The following is an 18,761-nucleotide window of genomic DNA, read 5'->3' on the forward strand; positions in this document are numbered from 1 at the left end:
GCAAATACAAGGAACGTGCATTATTTGTCCAGCGACAACCCACGACGGCTTAGACAGGTGGAACATTAGTGTCAATGGAGAGTTAACATCTGTTGAGGGATGCTTGATACTACAATTATTGGCCCTATTTCATCAATGTGTAGCGGGACTTTGAATTTCACCGCGCTGCACTCGTTCCTCAGACATGAATTGTGCCGTCGCAGCGGTATGAGCGCTTGACGGCAGAGAAAATACTAAAATTGTAACTCTTGTTTTTCTATCCGTTTCTTGTTTGTCCCTTGATAGCCGAAGCTTAAGGCAGACGTGATCTGATGAAGACGTTAAAAAACTTATTAGCTAGTCTTGATCTGATTTTAATGTGAGACATATTGTCGAAGTTGTTAAGAAATTCGGAGGATGGAAGTAGCACAGTAAATTAAATTGCATACAGTATCAAGATGATTTTAATTGGTATAAATTAGTGATTCCTGGACTATTGCAAGATTTCGGAGCAGACTTTTCACGCAGAAATGAAGATTTTTGAAGACCTGGACGCCGCACGAAAGAAAACAAGTTAACCTGGTAAAGGTTGAACTCTTATCTACGCCACTTCCCCCTGTCAGTTACATTTTGTTATTCTCTGTTTCTTTTCGGTAATTTTTGTAGTAGAAATTGGTTTAACTTTTGCTCAAAAACGCCACAAGGACCACCTCAACTATAGCTTTCCTGTAATACGAAGTCTGATCTGCATTTCTTTCTTTCTTTCCCTTTTTTCACGGTCATTAACGATTTAAAAAAAAAAAAATTTTCACTTACGATTTCTTCCCACATTTTCAACCTTTTTTCCTTTTCTTCTTTTCTTCTCTTTTTTCTTTTTTAATTAACCGCTACAAATGGTAGTCTAAATGGCATAGCATATGCCAACTTCCTCAGACGAATTGTTCCTCCTCTTCCGGATGAAGTGGCGGTAAGAACCAGAATGGTGATGTGGTATGAACACGATGGATGTCCAGCATATAATGCCTCGTGTGCACGTCGTGTTCTGAACCGAAGGTATCCTGCCAGATCGATTGATCAAGGAGCAACAGTTACTTGGCCTGCTAGGTCTCCTGATTTAAATCCTCTGGACTTTTTTCTTTGGGTATGCATTAAAGACATTGTCTATCGTGATATTCCAACAACTCCAAAGGATATGCAGGAATGTATCGTGCTTGCTTGTAATTCTCTTCAGCAGGCAACACTGGAAGCAGTAAATAATTCTTTCATTCAGTGAGTGTACCAGTGTATTGTTGTCCAGAGTCACCACTATGAGCACCTTTGTATGTTCTACTCCTGAGCAATGGTACAGGAGAGTCAAAGTCAACTGTGTGTTACATTTTTACTTGGTTTTCATTTGTTTTCTGACAACTCCAGCAAGTGGACAAGTTTGTGATCCCGGACTCAAAGTCAATGTAGTATTATGTAATTAATAACATTGTTTTTCAGTGAATGGTACACTGTGATACACTTATACATTTCTGAATAGATCTTTAGGAGAGGAAAGAATTACTGAATAAAAAACACAGGGTGCCATTTAGAAAAGTGACACCGCTGTTCGTATCTTTGTAAAAAACAAAGCTACAACAAAGGCAATCATGCTGACTGATGTCCTCCTGACAGCTAAAGAACATTTGCTTGAAACATTTTGTAATTTGCATCTGGACAAACAGTTATTTAGGGTGGTCAGCCCACCCAGTTGGCCGTGCGGTCTAACGCACGGCTTTCTGGACTGGTAAGGAGCGCCTGGTCCCCGGCACGAATCCGCCCGGTGGACTTGTGTCGAGGTTCGGTGAGTCAGCCAGTCTGTGGATGGTTTTCAGGTGGTTTTCCACCTGCCTCGGCGAATGCAGGCCGGTTCCCCTTACTCCGCCTCAGCTACACTACGTCGGCGATTGGTGCACAAACAAGTTCTCCACATATGCGTACACCACCATTACTCTACCACACAAACATAGGGGTTACACTCGTCTGGTGTGAGACGTTCCCTGGGAGGCCCACACGGCGCCGAACTGCACAATAACCCTGGGTTCGGTGTGGGGCAGTGGAGGGGTGACGTGGACTGCGGTAGTTGTCGTGGGGTTGTGGACCACTGCGGTTGTGGGGACGGAACCTCTCAATCGATTCTAGGCCCCCGGTTAACATACAATACAATACAATAGGGTGGTCAAGATAAATGGGACACCCTGTATATGTTCATATGCGTGTGAATTCCGAAAGGACCAAACTGCTGAGGTCATCGGTCCCTAGACTTACACACTACTTAAACTAGAACAACACACACACACACACACACACACACACACACACACACACACACACACACACACACACACAAAAAAAACTCGAACCTCCGGTGGGAGGGGCCGCGCAATCCGTGACTTGGCACGTCAAACCACACGGCCACTCTGTGCGGCACCTATTTCTGAAACACCCTGTATTCACAAAACGATTGACAATGATGATGTTTTGTTTCAACTACGTGCTGTCTTTGAATGTCTCATTTAAGACAAAAAAATTTGCTGCAGAAATTCAATCCAAGTGTTTAGCATACATGTGGAGATGTGTACAACAGAGCTAGGAGTGATGGCAGACAGCCCCACAGTACACGACAAGTGGAGAGTCTACTACTTCGTTACGGAAGACAGGCGTGTCACTGAACGATATTGCAACAAAACATTCGACAGGGCCGAGTGCAAGGCAAGCAATGCTCCAAAATTCGGATTATCGAAATTTCGGAGTGCTAGGTCCCAAGTACTTTCACTGAAGGCTACAAAATTCAGTATTTTTCAGAGTACTTCTCAAGATCCTGAAAGGAGAATTGTAAAAACATAGTCTGAAGAGCAACTGTTTCTTTGCAATGAAAATAATCTAATACAAACATGTATCCATAATTATTTTACCAGTGGCCACGAGAGCAAAAAATAGGATAACTAAGAGCTGTGGAACTGCAGAATATCCTTCATTGATATATTTGAGAAAATTTAGTAACAGTGGCTGTTTGAGTAGGGGGTGCAAGTACACAGAAAGATGGAATTTCTCTTTCTAGCACATTATTTTCTAATGAGGAGAAAGAGATAGCTTCAAAATGTTTTCAGTGTCGGGTATCCCAGTGGGTAGCAGAAATATGTGAGGAAGACAGATGAGCAAAAGAGATGGAAGATATTCTACAAAATTTTCAGAATGTCCTGGAACCAGAAACTGTAAATGCTACGTTACACAAATCTCAATTCTCAAAGTTCTATAAGGCAAAGATGAGCACAAGCGTCATGACTGACTTGACATCAAACGTGGATAGATTGGCACCAAAACATCAAATGCAAGGATCAGTATATTAACAAAAATAATCAATATTTGAAAATATAGCGTGAATGTATAGATAAAAAAATCTACTCACCAAGTGGCAGTAGGAGAACAAACACACAAAAGTATTAAAGGTTGCCAACTTTCGGAGCAAGGGGCTCCTCCTCCAGGCAGAAGACTCGAAGGGGCAGGAAGAGGACTGGTGAGGTTTAGGAAAAAGAGGGAGAGTTCGGAAAAGTAGCCCACAAGTCCAGGTCAGTGGGATGAGAAGCAAAGACTGATTGCTCAGGACTGCATCAGACAAGATTTGAAAAACTCAGAGCTTAAAAGTGGAAGAGAGAGTAATATGAAGGACAGAGATTACTGCCAAAACATCATGCAGGAGTTAACACGAGCAAAAAGCTAACTGCAAACGTGGGAGTGGTGCGGCGAAAAATAAACAGATCGGAAAATTAAAGACACAGGAAACCAAAATGAAGTGAAGAAAGAATTGTTGCTGTGAAGAAATTTCAATACTGAAGAAATTAACATAAATTAAGGCTAGCTGGGTGGCGAGAACCGAGGACACGAGGTAGCACCAGTTTCCACGTGTGGAGTTCTGAGAAACTGGTTTCTGGGGGGAGGATCCAGATGGCGCATGTGGTGAAACATGCACCGAAGTCTCACTGTTATGTTGCACTGCATGCTCTACAACAGGATACTGTGTATTGCTAGTATACCAGGTGTACCGGTATGAAATGAGCGTTTTTTTGTGAAAATGAAACACTAATTTTGAATTGAAAAGTAAAAACATTCTATTCAAAGTACTGACCATTGCTTTCTATACATTTTGACCGCCTTTCTGGCAATTTGTGGACACCACACCAATAGAAATGTTCGTCTTTTGAAGCAAACCAATCAGACACCCAATTTTCGACTACTTCGTAAAAATCGAAGTGTTCCTCAGCCAATGCGTGTCCTATCGATGAAAACAAATGGTAGTCAGAAGGGGCCAAGTCTGGTGAATACGGTGGGTGTGGTAGCAGCTATCAGCTAAGTATTTTGATTGAATCCTGAACCAGTTTTGCTTTGTGTGCAGGTGCATTGTCGTGTAAAAATTTACTTTGCCGTTTCTTCTGGCCCATTCTAGTCTTTTTTGATCAATGCATGGTTCAAATTGATCAGTTGTTGTCTGTAGCGATTAGTATTCACAGTTTCACTGGGTTTTAGAAGCTCGTGATACACCACACCTTTCTGATCTCACCGAACACAGAGCATTGTTGTCTTGCCGAATCGATATGGTTTTGCAGTCGATGTTGACGGTTGTCCCGTATTAACTCACGATTTTTCCCATTTAGGATTCTTAAAATAAATCCATTTTTCATCGCCAGTAACAATTCGATGCAAAACTGATTTTCTTTCATGTCTTTGAAGAAAAATTTGACAAATGGTTTTTCGGTTTTCCATCTGTCTTTCATTCAATTCGTGTGGCACCCATTTTCCACACTTTTGGATTTTTCCCATAGCTTTCGAACAGTCAGGAATTGTTTGTTGTGCAAGATTTAGCATTACTGCCATTTGCTTCTGACTCAAAGTATCATCTTCATCCAATATTGCTTGCAATTCGGCATCTTCGAACTTTATTGATGGTTTTCCACGTTCATTACTTACATCAAAATCATTATTTATGAACTGTTGAAACCATCTTTTGCATGTTGCTTCTAATAGAACACGATCACCATATGCCTCGACAAGCATTCGATGTGACTCTGCAGCACTTTTTTTCAAATGAAAACAAAAAATTAATGCTTTCCGCAGATCATCACTTTCTGGTATAAAATTCAACATTGTTAAGACGATGAAGACATATGTTGTTTGTTCCATGACTTGATGCATACTAAATATCTTTGACAGATGTCATACCAACCAAACAAAAAAAAAAAAAAAAAAAAAAAAAAAAAATATTAAGGCTCGATCACAATAAATGTTCCCTATCGACACATTTGTATCTTAACGCTCATTTCATACCGGTACACCTGGTACACCCTCTGCCTATGCCCATTCAGCCTAACTAATAACTTGGCACCAGCCATGCTGATGTAAAAGGCAGAACAGTGTTTACAAAATAACTGGTATACAACATGTCATTTCACACATGGCTCTCCCTTTGGTAGTATATGCTTTGCCAGTTACAGAGCTGGCATTAGTGGTAGCAGGAGCATGCATAGGGCAAGTCTTGCAGTGGGGATGGTCACAGGGGTACGAGCCGTAGGGTAGAGACATGGGAGCGGAAGCAGCGAACAGTCTGACGAAGATATTATGGAGATCAGGTGGGCAATGAAAAGCTTTTCTGTGTGTGGTGGCCGAAATGCCTGACAAAATGGACCTCATTTCGGAGCACAATTTTGGGAAATCATAGCCTCGTCAAAGTAGCTAATTAATATGTTCAATACCAAGATAACACTGAGTGACAAGTAGTAGAGGACCACTTTTATCAGCTTTAAGAGCGGAAGAATCCATATCTAGTGAAGAGAAGGGAAGGGAAGGGGAAAAAAATAAATTTACAGCTCCTGGCTTTGATGAAATGAGGTTGGAAGAAATTGACATTCTGCATGACTGAACTGACTTCAAGTTGTCAGGATTCCATTAATCGTCCTTCTGAAAGCCTCAGTAATTTTGCGAAGTGGAATGCCACACAGCTATCTCGCAACCACTGAGGGTCTAGCGACGGAATGCAGTGTTTGGGAGGTGAATGCCGACTGAGTTTCTATCAGCTATCCACTCAAAAATTCAGCCAAATAAACCCGTATAAAATAATAGCTACATCATAAGGGGATGCACACCACAGTATTAAAATAGATTTCTTTTGTATCAAAGAGAAATTCAACCAAGAAAACTAATAAGACAGAGTTTCTGGTTTACCTTCAGGAGGCAAAATGTGTAGTGCTATAAGTAGGTACATAAAAGAAGGTACACACTACTTTGGTATCAGAAGTAATAGTTCCTTCCTTGCGGATCGGAACAGCTAGGTCGGGAAAGGTTAAAAAGGAAGGACAGGACGAGAGGGACCCGCATGTAGTGAAGACGACAGCAGACCGGAAGTGGGGAAGGACTACAGAGAATAGGTAAGAGAAAGTACGCTGATAAGCACTGAGCCAACTTTGGTGCAGAGATGATAATGACAGAATGAGAAGTAAAGACAGATGTGGCAAGGTAGAGATGAATAATACAAGTAACTATTAAGACAGGAAAAAAAGTCAATATAACTGCCCGAGAAAAACGTGACGACAACGAAATGAAATTTCACGATTTGAGACATTAAGTGATGTTATTTCACCGATTACAAAATCGAGTCACACTCAGAAAGGTTTCCAGAATGAGATTTTCACTCTGCAGCGAAGTGTGCGCTGAAATGAAACTTCCTGGCAGATTAAAACTGTGTGCCCGACCGAGACTCGAACTCGGGACCTTTGCCTTACGCGGGCAAGTGATCTACCATCTGAGCTACCGAAGCACGACTCACGCCTGGTCCTCACAGCTTTACTTCTGCCAGTATCTTGTCTCCTACCTTCCAAACTTTACAGAAGCTCTCCTGCGAACCTTGCAGAACTAGCACTCCTGAAAGAAAGGATACTGCAGAGACATGGCTTAGCCACAGCGTGGGGGATGTTTCCAGAATGAGATTTTCACTCTGCAGCGGAGTTTCATATCAGCGCACAATCTGCTGCAGAGTGAAAATCTCATTCTGGAAACATCCCCCAGGCTGTGGCTAAGCCATCTCTCCACAGTACCGTTTCATTCAGGAGTGTTAGTTCTGCAAGGTTCGCTGGAGAGCTTCTGTAAAGTTTGGAAGGTAGGAGACGAGATACTGGCAGAAGTAAAGCCATGAGAACCGGGCGTGAGTCGTGCTTCGGTAGCTCAGATGGTAGATCACTTGCCCACGAAAGGCAAAGGTCCCGAGTTCAAGTCTCGGTCGGGCACACAGTTTTAATCTGCCAGGAAGTTTCACTCAGAAAGGTCTCCGTAGTAAGAGCTCACTTATCAATGTGACATTGCACCCCCACTGGCCTGGACGTGGTATCCTCTCCTGAAGGATGCTGGGCCTCAACTGCTCTAACCGGTCACCGATATCCCAGATACCGGCGCTAAGACCGGGCAACGTCCGAGCTCGTCCCACGCGTGTCCTATCGCGAACAGATCTGTGAGTCTCGCCAGCCACAGGAGTAGCTCGACATCACACACACGCCATCTGTGGAGGAGCACTGTCCTGTCGAAAAATGGCACCACAACACAATTGGACGAGAGGTAAAAGGTGAGGACACGTGCTGTCTGTGACATGCCTTTTGGCAGAGTTTCTTCAATCACTATAAGCTGTGATAAAGTCATATTTGACAATACGATAAGTAACAACACTACGTCTCTCCAGAAATTTGGAAAAATGAGACATCTTCCCGGGCCGCTGCCACACTTAGCGACGACCGTCATCCTGGGGGTAGAGCAGAACAGCTATCCGTCGCTCCCCGCCAATAAGTGCTCACCAGTCACAGCACCACTCCAGACACGGACATTTGTTTTGTAGCTTTAAAATGGTAATTCCCTAGTCTTGCAGCTGCCAGTCTCCGACCGACGGTAAGGGATGTCGCAGGGAGTCCACTACGTTTTCTCAGACGGCAGACGCAGACCTGAAGAGGTTACAGTGTGCTCGGCACACACTACGTCATTCCTCCCTGTGGCGGTCAGATGCGAATGACGAGTATGTCTGCCCTCACGTTCTCGCACGGTCTGACACTTAGTCACTGTCAAGTACAAATGCCCCGAAAATCTGGATACTGCACGATTCAACTGTTCGGCCAAATGAAGCCCACAGTGGTGCCCCTTTCAAATGCTGTCAGGTGCAGATAATAGTGTCTTTCACGAGACTTAGCAGCTTCGTGTCCTCCATACACCTCTATGTACTGTACTGTGCCCAGAAACGACACTAAACACGAAGAACACTAATGCGTCAAGGGAGTTACACGGTGTGGTAGCCCTCAATCCCCATCCGTGAAGAAGATTCCTTTTTTTTTTACCTGAAGGGCGTACTTTAGAAGATATAAGGGCTGGGAGGTTTCACCCTCTAGAAATTTCTAGAACATTCGAGAGTTTTTGAGAGCATTCCACAACTTTCCAGAATGTTCCAAAACGTTACACAGTGATCTGATACGTTCGGGAAGATTCAAGAATGTTCGGGAAAATCCCATACCGTTGTGGAACATTCCAGAACACACTCGAATATTGTGGAACGTTCTACAAAATTGTGGATTATTTGAAGTGTTTTTGGTATGTTTTGGAATTCACCACTGGTGGGGCTACGCATCAGTAGGGGTATATAAAGTGAGACCCGTCGTGGGTTCAAATGTCAGTTTCTTATTGGTGACGAAGGAGGAACTGAAAAAGTAGTGCAGAGATTTAATAAAAGCTGTGAAGTGCGAGTAGTCAAAGTGACACAGTGGCTGAATATAAATCACAAATAAAGTATGTAAGGTGTGTGTGAAGTGTACTTAGTGTAGGAGATATTGCCAGTTCTGAAGTAAAAAGGAGAAAACAAAAAGAACAGTGACAAAATGAAACAGAAAAGGAGTGAAAAGCACCTTAAAGTTCCCAACAAATGAGAATCAGCACCGCAAGTAGCAGAGAAAGCGAAGAACAATTTCCAATCAACTTAGCCTACAGTTTTACAATTAACTAAATCTAAAGACAAACTTCAAAAAACAGCAGCATCAACCTACAAGACTTCAGAAACTCACAAAAATCTGTAAACATATACAGGGTGTTACAAAAAGGTACGGCCAAACTTTCAGGAAACATTCCTCACACACAAATAAAGGAAAGATGTTATGTGGACATGTGTCCGGAACCACTTAATTTCCATGTTAGAGCTCATTTTAGTTTCGTCAGTATGTACTGTACTTCCTCGATTCACCGCCATTTGGCCCAATTGAAGGAAGGTAATGTTCACTTCAGTGCTTGTGTTGACATGCAACATTTCTGTGAACGTTTGGGCAGGCATTGTTGGTGATGTCTTGATTGGGCCCCATGTTCTTCCACCTACGCTCAATGGAGCACGTTATCATGATTTCATACGGGATACTCTACCTGTGTAGAACATGTGCCTTTACAAGTACGACACAACATGTGGTTCATGCATGATGGAGCTCCTGCACATTTCAGTCGAAGTGTTCGTACACTTCTCAGCAACAGATTCGGTGACCGATGGATTGGTAGAGGCGGACCAATTCCATGGCCTCCACGTTCTCCTGACCTCAACCCTCTTGACTTTCATTTATGGGGGCATTTGACGCAACCCCGGTACCAAATGTAGAGACTCTTCGTGCTCGTATTGTGCACGGTTGTGGTACAATACGCCATTTTCCAGGGCTGCATCAGCGCATAAGGGATTCCGTGCGACGGAGGGTGGATGCACGTATCCTCGCTAACGGAGGACATTTTGAACATTTCCTGTACAAAGTGTTTGAAGTCACGCTGGTACGTTCTGTTGCTGTGTGTTTCCATTCCACGATTAATGTGATTTGAAGAGAAGTAATAAAATGAGCTCTAACACGGAAAGTAAGCATTTCCGGACACATGTCCACATAACATATTTTCTTTCTTTGTGTGTGTGGAATGTTTCCTGAAAGTTTGGCCGTACCTTTTTGTAACACCCTGTATGCTGGGCAACATAATGAAAAATATTGTTTATAGACAAGTATTGTAAATATGTTTTCAATAAAAAAAAATTTACCTCATAGTTTAAAGCTCATCCTTTTATTCCATCTACCACACAATCTGTTATCAACTTCCTGAGCAACACTGGGTACCCCAGCTAGAAAAACATAAAAAGAAGAGGGGCAGATGTGTTAATGGACCCCAGGAGGGTGTGGCGATGGAGGGATAGTATGGTGGGAAAGTGCCCATCTTTGCAATTCAGAGAAACTGGTACTGGGTGGAAAAATACAAACAGTGCATTTGGGATCTAGATACTACCATCTGATAGAAGCTTCCCTGAACTCCAGAGATAAGAACTTGCCACAACACATCCTCGCATCCCCAAATCCTTGTGGACTAAATGATCGTTAGCACGTCCCACTCTCTCCTTTTTATATAATTAATGACTTCTTGTTGCCTTAGTTCTTAACTGTCTCCCTCCTAACCTGTCCTTACTTCTCACACTGTCCTGATCATCTCTGCACTCAAACTGGCTCAGTGCTAACCACTATACAATTTCTGATGCACTCTGACTGCTCCCTTCAGTTCTGTCTACCCTCATCCTCAAAACAGGTGTGCCCTCTCATCCTCGGTTCTGAGTGGTCTGCCCTTCCTTTTTAACCTTCCCACCCCCTCCCTCTTACTTCCGTGACAAAGGAAATATAGTTCCAAAAGCTACATACAGCTGCATTCAAATTATTAGACTGAGGATCTTTTTCGACAAAACTTTACATTTATCACACATATACATCCACGTGCAGGTTGCATTTGTATAGTCAATGTTTGTGTGTGCGCCTCTGTTATTGAGTGACATTTTTATTCTGTTTCATTTTGCTTTTATCAACATTTTAATGTTAGTGTCTCGGTACGAGATTTCCCGTAGTTTGTCCAAGAGATCTTGTTTCATAACTGAAGCAAACATGGAGGGTGTATACAAAATTCCAAATTAGAAAAGATGTGAATACTCGCACAGGAGACCTCAACAATCCCAACATTCAATATACATTTCTTTAACGTAAAAAAAAACAAACATTGTAATTTGGAGCACAAACTCCGAATTTTACATTTCATTCCCAATTTACCATAGCATTATACATATGTTTGCCCAGTCTTTTCCAGCAATATGCTTTTAAACCACATTCAAATGGCCTCCTCCTCACCATCACAAGAGAAACTTCAACACCCACACCTTTCAGATGATGGCTCAAGTCAGTAGAAGTAAGTTTACAGTTCACTAGTGCCACATTTGTAAGTGTTCTCATTTTCCTTCTCTGTTTGGCTCGTATTCACCACATTCGTACACTGAAAGTTTGATTATGCTGACAGTTTTCTGTGATACTCTCATTCTGCCAGCAATTTCTTGCTGTGCATAAATATTCCCATAAGATCACTTTCTTTAGCAACTTCAAGATGTATTCCTATACTAAAGACATTCAAATTCACAGGTTATATAATGTCTTATTAATGTAACAACAAGTTAGTGGAATAAGAACCAAGCTGAAGCTCACTTCAGAAACAGTACTGTAAACACAGTACCATGGTTTGTGCACTGCCAGCCTGCACTAACACAGACTGGAGGGAAAATCACAGATGTTGGCAACTGTGAAAACAACAGTGATCAGTGAGGTGCTCCAAAATCTCATAGTATCAATCAAGAATGAAGTAACCAGTAAAACCAATCAGGTACAACACTGTTCTCCCTCATATTTATATCAGTGAACTTAGGAATACTAAAAATACAGGGTGTTTAAAAAGGACTTTACAACTCTAAAAATTCATATAAATTAATTCACAGTACCTACAGAGATGACTGTAGTGTCAATTTGTAGGGAAATACATCAAGTTTGTCTTGCATAGACCAGTACAGACAAATCGTACCATAAGGACGGGTAGAGGAATTTGCATTAAAGACCTGAGCGTGCTAGCTCGTGTGTTTTGGTTTGAAGAATTGAAGTCGGCGACAACAGTTCAGCGTAATTTCCGTACCAAGCACGCTGAAGATGCTCCTATTAGGCCTACAATTTATGAGTGGCACATATGTTTTGTGGAAACAGGGTGCTCGGTAAGACACGGGAAAACATCAGGTCATATAAGCACATCTGATGACGTCATCGGGCGAGCGAGACGACGTTTTGTCAACAGCCCTACAAAATCGACCCAGTGTGCATCTCGCGAACTGCAAATCCCACATACGACTTTTTGGAGTCTGTTGAGAAACAGTTTGCATTTGAAACCGTACTGATTGACAATCGTACAAGAAATAAAAGACACTGATAAAATTGCTAGCAAGAACGTCTGTGCAGATATGTTGAACTGATTACATGAGGATTAACATTTTTTGGACAACAATCATCTTCTCTGACAAGTCAACTTTTCACTTAAGTGTCAAGGTTAACACACACAGCTGTAGGATTTGGGCAGGGAATATCCATGTCAAACATTGCAACATGTCCGTGATAGCCCTAAACTGAACGTTTTTCGTGCAAAAGAACAAAGTGTACGGCCCTTCTTTTTCCATGAGAAAACCACCAACAGGATAGTGTACCTGAATATGTCACAACAATTTTCGATACCACAGATCGATGAGGATGACCACGAATGAAATGTTTACTTCATGCAAGATGGTGCACCACCCCACTACCCGGCTGACGTCCGGGAGTTTCTCAGTGACTGCTTTCCAGGTTGGTGGATTGACCGTGATGTACCAATTGCGTGGCCCTCACGTTCCCGAGACCTGACACCACTATATTTTCTTTATGGGGATTCACCAGGGGATCGTGTTTGTATCTCCTGTGCTGGCTTCCCTCCCTAAACTTAGAGCAAGAATTTAGACCACCTCTGACCAAGTTACACCTGCAATGCTACAGCGCGTTTGGGAAGAAATTGATTTCCGATGGGATGTGTGCAGGATAACCAGCGGAAGCCACATACAACACCTCTACCATATTTACTCGAATTTAAACTGCACTCGAATCTAAGCCGCACCTGAACAATGGGACTTGAAATCAGGAGAAAAAAAAAATTCCCGAATCTAAGCCACTCCTGAAATTTGAGACTCTAAATTCAAGGGGAGAGAAAAGTTTTAGACCGCCCATCCAAATAGAAACAAAGTTGGTCCATTGTAACATGAGACAATTGAGGTCGAATGGATGGAGATACAGCTACAGTAGTTTGGTTCGAGTCGTGATCTTCACAGTTAAGCTTTACCAGTTAACCCTTGCTATGCGTCAGGCGCTCCGTCCGTATTTATACGGGTACCCTTCCTTTTTCACGTGCTTCGTCCGGTTTGAATCGATTGCTTATTTTTCTTCCATCTGATAAGTGCCGTTCTCTTTGTTATAGGTGTTTACGTCACTCTAAGCTGAAAATGTATTACTGTACTCTGTCATGCATTGTTTGTCACATTCTGATAATGAGTGTTTATGACCTGTCGCCGCTTGCGGCACAGCTTGCTTTTGTGCACACTACCACGGCTTACAATTAAAAAAAAAGAAGAGAAGAATTGTCTCATAAACCAACGATAAGAGACTGCTATTTGTTGTTACTTACACTGCTGCTTCCTTTCATAATGATCAACAAGAACCAAATAATAGACTGTGTACGATAGAATTTGTTCCGAACGAGAGTTTAGCGAAAATTTTTCTCCGTTTGAAAATCTTTGCACATGCCTCTTTAGTACATTACATTACATTCTGCACAGAAATTAGAGTCATCTTAGATTCGTGCTTCATTTCTGATTGTATCACTATTCAGCATAAGAATAATATGAATATAAACATGACATTATATGTCTATTCTTCCGCGTTCGCTGTTGTCTCACTCTAGTTTCATAGTTTATTAGGGAGACAGGATTTAAATGAGATAGCAGCAAACACGAAAGAATACATGGCATAATGTTTACATTCTGCAACCTTTTCTTTTAATTTATTTGCTGACGCATAGGTTTCGGTGCCAGTATTTATCTTTGTGCCTGCAAAGCATGCCTGTGTAGCGCTACAAATATTAGACGGCAGAAGTTAGTTGTGGCGGCACCTACTAACATTTTTCAGAACTTCCGCTTACTTCGCACTCGATACTAAGCCGCACGCAGTTTTTTGGATTACAAAAACCGGAAAAAAAGTGCGGCTTAGATTCGAGTAAATACGGGGTTAAAGGTCAAAACACTTGATGTGTTTCCCTACAAAATATGTCTAAACCCAGCTCTACATCTTCTTTCAATAGATTTATATTAATTTTTAAAGTTATGAAAGTCCTTTTTGAAACACCCTGTATATCTTTTAGTCTAATATGTGAACACATCTGTAGTGTGATACTTTGACTATTATGTGTGTAATGACACTACTACGCACTTCACTTGCCTCTGATGTCAGAATTTTAAATGTGTGCGGTGCGGGCCCTCAGGGCGCAGCCCAGGCAGCCACACAGCCGACAGCACTCACCTGCGACACTGCGAGCAGGAGCGCCGTCTGCCTGCGATTGTTGCGCAACCCGACGTCGGCGCGACCCAGCGAGAGCAGAGTCTCGGCGACGGCGCGGTGTCCGTTGAGGCAGGCCAGGTGCAGTGCTGCGAAGCCGTCGTCCTTCTTGACGTCCACCATCTGGCGGGCACGCTGCAGCAGCCTCTCGGTGGCACTGCAACGTACCGATCTCGTAAATGAGGCTGTCGCACGGGTGTGGGACGGCACCGCCGTCTCGCAAACGAGGCCACTGCCTACGGTGGGGTGCGGTTTTGTTCTCGGCTTTTCCCGGTTAAAACTGAAGTATATTAATTCTGATGTTTCGGTATTAAACTGACACTGTAGTCTCAGAATGATGAAGGCAGCAGAAAAAATTGGAGAAGACAAGGTGAAAGCAATAAATGACGACTAACTGAAAACCTCAGCTGCCGACTGGTGGTGTCGATATACCTCGATGTGGACAGCTGAAAATGTGTGCCCCGACCGGGACTCGAACCCGGGATCTCCAGCTTACACGGCAGACGCTCTATCCGTCTGAGCCACCGAGGACACAGAGGATAGCGTGACTGCAGGGACTTATCCCTTGCACGCTTCCCGTGAGACTCACATTCCTAACTGTCCACAATTCTACATATGTATTATACCTTATACACATTTGCCCAACCACTCATTACTCACGCACACTTTGGCGATTTCCGTAAGCGTTTGGGCAACCTGTGCGCATTCGCACAGACGAAGGTCAAGGGCTGGGTAGCCTTTAACTATATATACGAAGACAGTAACTTGTTCTCGAAAGAACAGTTACTGTTGATGACCGTGCAGCTTTTCCCTGGAATAAATGATGACTAACTGAAAACCTCAGCTGCCGACAGGTGTTGTCGATATACCTGTGTCCTCGGTGGCTCAGATGGATAGAGCGTCTGCCATGTAAGCCGGAGATCCCAGGTTCGAGTCCCGGCTGGAGCACACATTTTCAGCTGTCCACATCGAGGTATATCAACAACAACTGCCGGCAGCTGAGGTTTTCAGTTAGTCATCATTTATTCCAGGGAAAAGCTGCACGGTCATCAACAGTTACTGTTCTTTCGAGAACAAGTTACTGTCTTCGTATGTGAGGTGAAAGCAATGCTGTTCACAGACGACTTGATCTAGAGCAACAGGGAGGAGGAGAATCGGGAACAGCCAGGTGCTTAGCAAGGAACTTTGAGACGGTATGGGATGGAATTTGTTAAAACTAGCAGAATAAGGATTGGAGGTGAACAAGTGAGGAAGGTGGAAAGTGTCAAGTACTTGGGAATTGTGATACAGGAAAAAGGAAGAAATGAGAGAGAGATAAGTGAACATAGCAGACATGTAGAAACATTCCTGTGAAATGTTAAGAGCCTGTTTAGGTACAAATTTGGCGTCTGATTGGGTCATTTGGGGGAGGAGACCAGACAGCGATGTCATCAGTGTCGTCGAACTAGGGAAGGAAGTCGGCTGTGCCCTTTCAAAGGAACCGTCCCGGCATTTGCCTGGAGCGATTTAGGGACATCGCGGAAAACCTAAATCGGGATGCCCGGACACGGGATTGAACCGTCGTCCTACCGAATGCGAGTCCAGTGTGCTAGCCACTGTGCCACCTCGCTCGGTTGGAACAAATCAAAGAGGTAATTTACAGAAGTTACTACATCCCAACATTTACTTATGCATCTGGAATAGGGGTAATGAAGAAATGAGATGTAAGTAGATTATAGGTACACAAAATAAAGTTCCTCAGTAGTAGGATAGGAGTAACAGGGGGAGACAGGATGAGAAGTGAAAGAGGAACCCTTGCGGAGCAGGATAGAAATATCGAGGCTAAGACAGTATGGGCACTTAAAGAGAATTGGAAAACATGAGGATTCCCAAGAAGATACATGAAATGTAAATGCAAAGGAAATGACCAATGGATAGATGGCTGAAAGAGTGGAGAAGCCTTTTGAAAAAAGAGGCAAGGACTGGACCAGAGCGAACACCGAAAGAATGTGGGAAAACAGGACTAGATGGTGAGGCTTATGTTCCAAACAGGCCCAGCTCAGGGCTGGAGACGGTTCAAGATGGTGGTGGTGGTACTGAACCTCGTTCCTTCTACATCTACATACATACTCCGCTAGCCACCAAGCGGTGTGTGGCGGAGGACACAATTCACGCCTAAGTCATATTTCCCACCCCTCTGTTCCACTCGCGGATCGCGCGAGGTAAAAACGACTGTCTGAACACCTCGGTACGAGCTCTTATTTCCCTTATCTTTGAATGGTGATCATTACGCGATTTGAAAGTTGATGGTAGTAATATAAGCTCTACATCCTCGGTGAAGATCAAATTTCGGAATTTAGTGAGCAGCCCCTTCTGTTTAGCGTGTCGTCTATCTGCAAGTGTGTCCTACTTCAAACTTTCTATGAGATTTGTAACGCTCTCGCGATGGCTAAATGTACCAGTCACGAATCTTGCCACTCTTCTTTGGACCTTCTCAATCTCTTGAATCAGACCCAACTGGTAAGGGTCCCATACAGATGAACAATACTCCGAGACTGGACGAACTAACATATTGTAAGCTATTTCCTTTGTTGAAGGACTGCATCGCTCCAGGATTCTACCAATAAACCACAATCTAGAGTTTGGCTTACCCGTTACTTGTATAATCTGATCATTCCATTTGAGATCTTTGCGAATAGTCACACCCAGATACTTGACGGATGTTACCGCTCCGCTTCCAAAGACTGATCATTTATTTTGTACTCTTACATTAATGGGGATTTATTGCCTTGTTATTCGCAGTAGGTTACACTTACTAATATTGAGAGATAACTGCCAGTCATTACACCACACATTTATTTTTGGCAAATCCTCATTGATTTGTTCACAACTTTCACGTGATACTACTTTCCTGTACACTACAGCATCATCGGCAAACAGTCTAAGGCCGCCGTCAATACCATCAACCAGATCGTTTATGTAAATCATAAAAAGCAGAGGACCTATTACGCTGCCCTGGGGCACACCTGAAGTTACTCTTGTTTCTGTTGAAGTTACCCCGTTCAGGATGACATACTGCTCCCTGTCTGTTAGAAAACTTTCTATCCAACTGCACACGTCACTGGATAGACTGTAAGCGCGCACTTTTTGTAGCAAGCGACAGTGCGGAACTGAGTCGAATGCCTTTCGAAGTCAAGAAATATGGCATCAACCTGGGAGCCAGTATCTAGAGCCTGTTGTATATCATGCACAAAGAGGGGCAGCTGTGTCTCGCATGACCGCTATTTCCTAAAACCGTGCTGGTTTCTGCAGATGAGCTTCTCAGAGTCTAGAAAGGTCATTATGTCTGAACACAAAATATGTTCCATGATTCTACAACAAATTGATGTCAGTGAAATTGGCCGGTAATTATGTGCATCCGATTTTCTACCCTTTTTATAGATTGCAATGACCTGGGCCTTCTTCCAGTCCCATGGAACTTTCCCCCGTTCCAATGATCTCAGATAGATGATGAATAAGAATGGAGCTATATTTGTAGCATAGTCAACGTAAAATCTTACGGGGATACCGTCTGGGCCAGATGCCTTTCTGGCATCTAAGGATCTTAACTGTTTTACAATCCCAGATACACTAAGCACTATGTCAGCCATCCTTTCATTCGTTCGATAATTGAAACGGGGAATAGTGCTGCTGTCCTCTATCATAAACGAGTTTTTGGAAGGTAGGTTTAGAATTTCGGCCTTCTGTTTATCATCATCAGTTACATTACCCATACTGTCAGCAAGAGAAGGTATTGAATTATTTGTAGCATTCATAGATTTTATGTACGACCAACATTTTTTGGGGTTATTTTTAGAATCTGCAGATAAAATATCCTTACATTATAAGTGATAGTAATTACTTAATAGTGACACTGATTTTTGTTTTCTGAGCAGTTCTGAAGTGAACATGGTACATTAAAATAGAGAAGTCACAGTGTAACAGAGGAGTGTTGTGATTAACTACCTCTTTCTAAAAGGGAACCCAGCCACACAAATCTATGATGATATGTCTGGTATATTGAGTGGTAGCTACCCTTCCCACTCCGCTATCAAGAGCTGTATTGCTGCATTTAAAACAGGGCATCTCAGCACTGAAGACTAAGAGCATCCTGGAAGGCCAACTCAATAAATATATCACATCAACGGAAGTCAGTAGCCAGGGTAGAGCATACTAAGATTTTGAGTGTACATATAGATGAGAATCTTAATTGGAAAATTCATGTTT

At 42.9% G+C, this 18,761-nt stretch overlaps 1 protein-coding gene and 1 non-coding gene across 2 annotated transcripts in view; both read right to left on the bottom strand.

Moving 5' to 3' along the window:
* The window catches only part of LOC126108953 (E3 ubiquitin-protein ligase MIB2), a 224,455-nt gene that overhangs the window by 38,680 nt on the left and 167,014 nt on the right, over positions 1 to 18,761 (bottom strand). The window contains exon 13 of the mRNA XM_049914336.1: positions 14,481 to 14,673. Coding sequence (XP_049770293.1) covers positions 14,481 to 14,673 — 193 coding nt within the window. The remainder of the gene's footprint in view (positions 1 to 14,480; positions 14,674 to 18,761) is intronic.
* Trnat-ugu (transfer RNA threonine (anticodon UGU)) lies at positions 14,974 to 15,047 on the bottom strand. Its single transcript has one exon. It is a non-coding gene; the product is annotated as a tRNA-Thr (tRNA).

The sequence above is a fragment of the Schistocerca cancellata genome, chromosome 11 (genome assembly GCF_023864275.1).
Source record: "Schistocerca cancellata isolate TAMUIC-IGC-003103 chromosome 11, iqSchCanc2.1, whole genome shotgun sequence".
NCBI classification, from domain to species: domain Eukaryota; kingdom Metazoa; phylum Arthropoda; class Insecta; order Orthoptera; family Acrididae; genus Schistocerca; species Schistocerca cancellata.